The sequence below is a fragment of the Eurypyga helias genome, unplaced genomic scaffold, assembly GCF_000690775.1.
Source record: "Eurypyga helias isolate BGI_N326 unplaced genomic scaffold, ASM69077v1 scaffold16656, whole genome shotgun sequence".
NCBI classification, from domain to species: Eukaryota; Metazoa; Chordata; class Aves; order Eurypygiformes; family Eurypygidae; genus Eurypyga; species Eurypyga helias.
In genome coordinates this window covers 49,813-50,971 of record NW_010257484.1, presented here as the reverse complement: position 1 = coordinate 50,971, position 1,159 = coordinate 49,813, and the positions used below count along the sequence as shown (strand labels likewise).

Genomic DNA, 1,159 nt, shown 5'->3' with positions numbered 1-1,159 from the left:
CTACACTAGTAGAGTTGTTCTTGTAGGCCTTAGGATGCTGTGATGATATAAGTTTAAACAGCTACCTTTTGCTTTCAAAGGATAGTGTTATTACATACTGAAATCATGAAACTAATTCAGAAGAATGCCATTTTTTTTATGTAACAGCTGTTTTTATATAGAGCAGATTTTAGAATGCTTCTTAGGTGTCTGTTGAATGATTTTGATAGTTTCATTTGGCCTTTAAGTCAAAAAGGTAACCTGGCTATTGACTTGGCTAGGCAAAGGTGCAGCTGATCTGATTCTAGTGATGGCAGTACTCCTGCTTTGAAGGGGAGGCTGGACAAGATAATTTCCAGAGCTTCCTCTCTATGGTCTAGTAGGCGGGATGTATCAGAAAACCATGGGCATGCACGAGGCCAAAATACAGCTGAAAAAGAAAATTCCAGCCTTTACAATGGTAGACTGTAGTCTGGTTTATATTCAAGTTATAGCCTCACAAACAAGTTATTACATGATAAACAAAGATACAGAATTGGAGCACATCAAGAATCTGATACCTGCTTATGTACCTGGTATTACACCTCCTTGTCTTGTGCATTAAGATACTCCCTTAGAAAAGTGTAAAAGCCTGCATCCAAGAAGCTACTGTGGACTAGCTTGTGTGCTGTAAATTCCTGTCGTGTTTCATGTAGCCAGCCCCTCTGCTTTCTTATTTTTATTTTTGTTTAATTTATTTGTAGGAAAGAAGCAGAGCTAAGAATCTCTTCATGAGACTCGATTTGGTGATCATGTTGGCCTCTACATTCTTGCGAATTGAAATGGGCACATGGGTGCTCTGAAGAGCATGACAAAATTTGAAAATCTTACATATCAAAAAACCTAACATCAGTTTCTTCTTGATTACAGAGTCCTAATACGTCTCATTGACGACTTTTTGCTGGTTACGCCACATCTAATGCAGGCAAGAACTTTTCTAAGGTATGCTATTACAAACTGTTCAAAGTAATAAGCATTAACACCTTTTAGGTCGCTCTTTTTCATCTCCTTTATACATGCTTGTACATATAGATACCTTTGTTTTATGGTTTAGTAGCCAAGGGCTGTTTTGGAGTCCTTGCCGGTAGCCAGTGCCTGGGAAGAATCCCAATAGCTGCATTCTTGATGGCCAACTAACCAT

At 38.6% G+C, this 1,159-nt stretch overlaps 1 protein-coding gene across 1 annotated transcript in view; it reads left to right on the top strand.

Moving 5' to 3' along the window:
• The window catches only part of TERT (telomerase reverse transcriptase), a gene marked incomplete at its 5' end in the record, with an annotated part of 32,614 nt that overhangs the window by 21,095 nt on the left and 10,360 nt on the right, over nucleotides 1-1,159 (top strand). Inside the window, one exon of the mRNA XM_010154040.1 lies at nucleotides 889-960. Coding sequence (XP_010152342.1) covers nucleotides 889-960 — 72 coding nt within the window. The remainder of the gene's footprint in view (nucleotides 1-888; nucleotides 961-1,159) is intronic.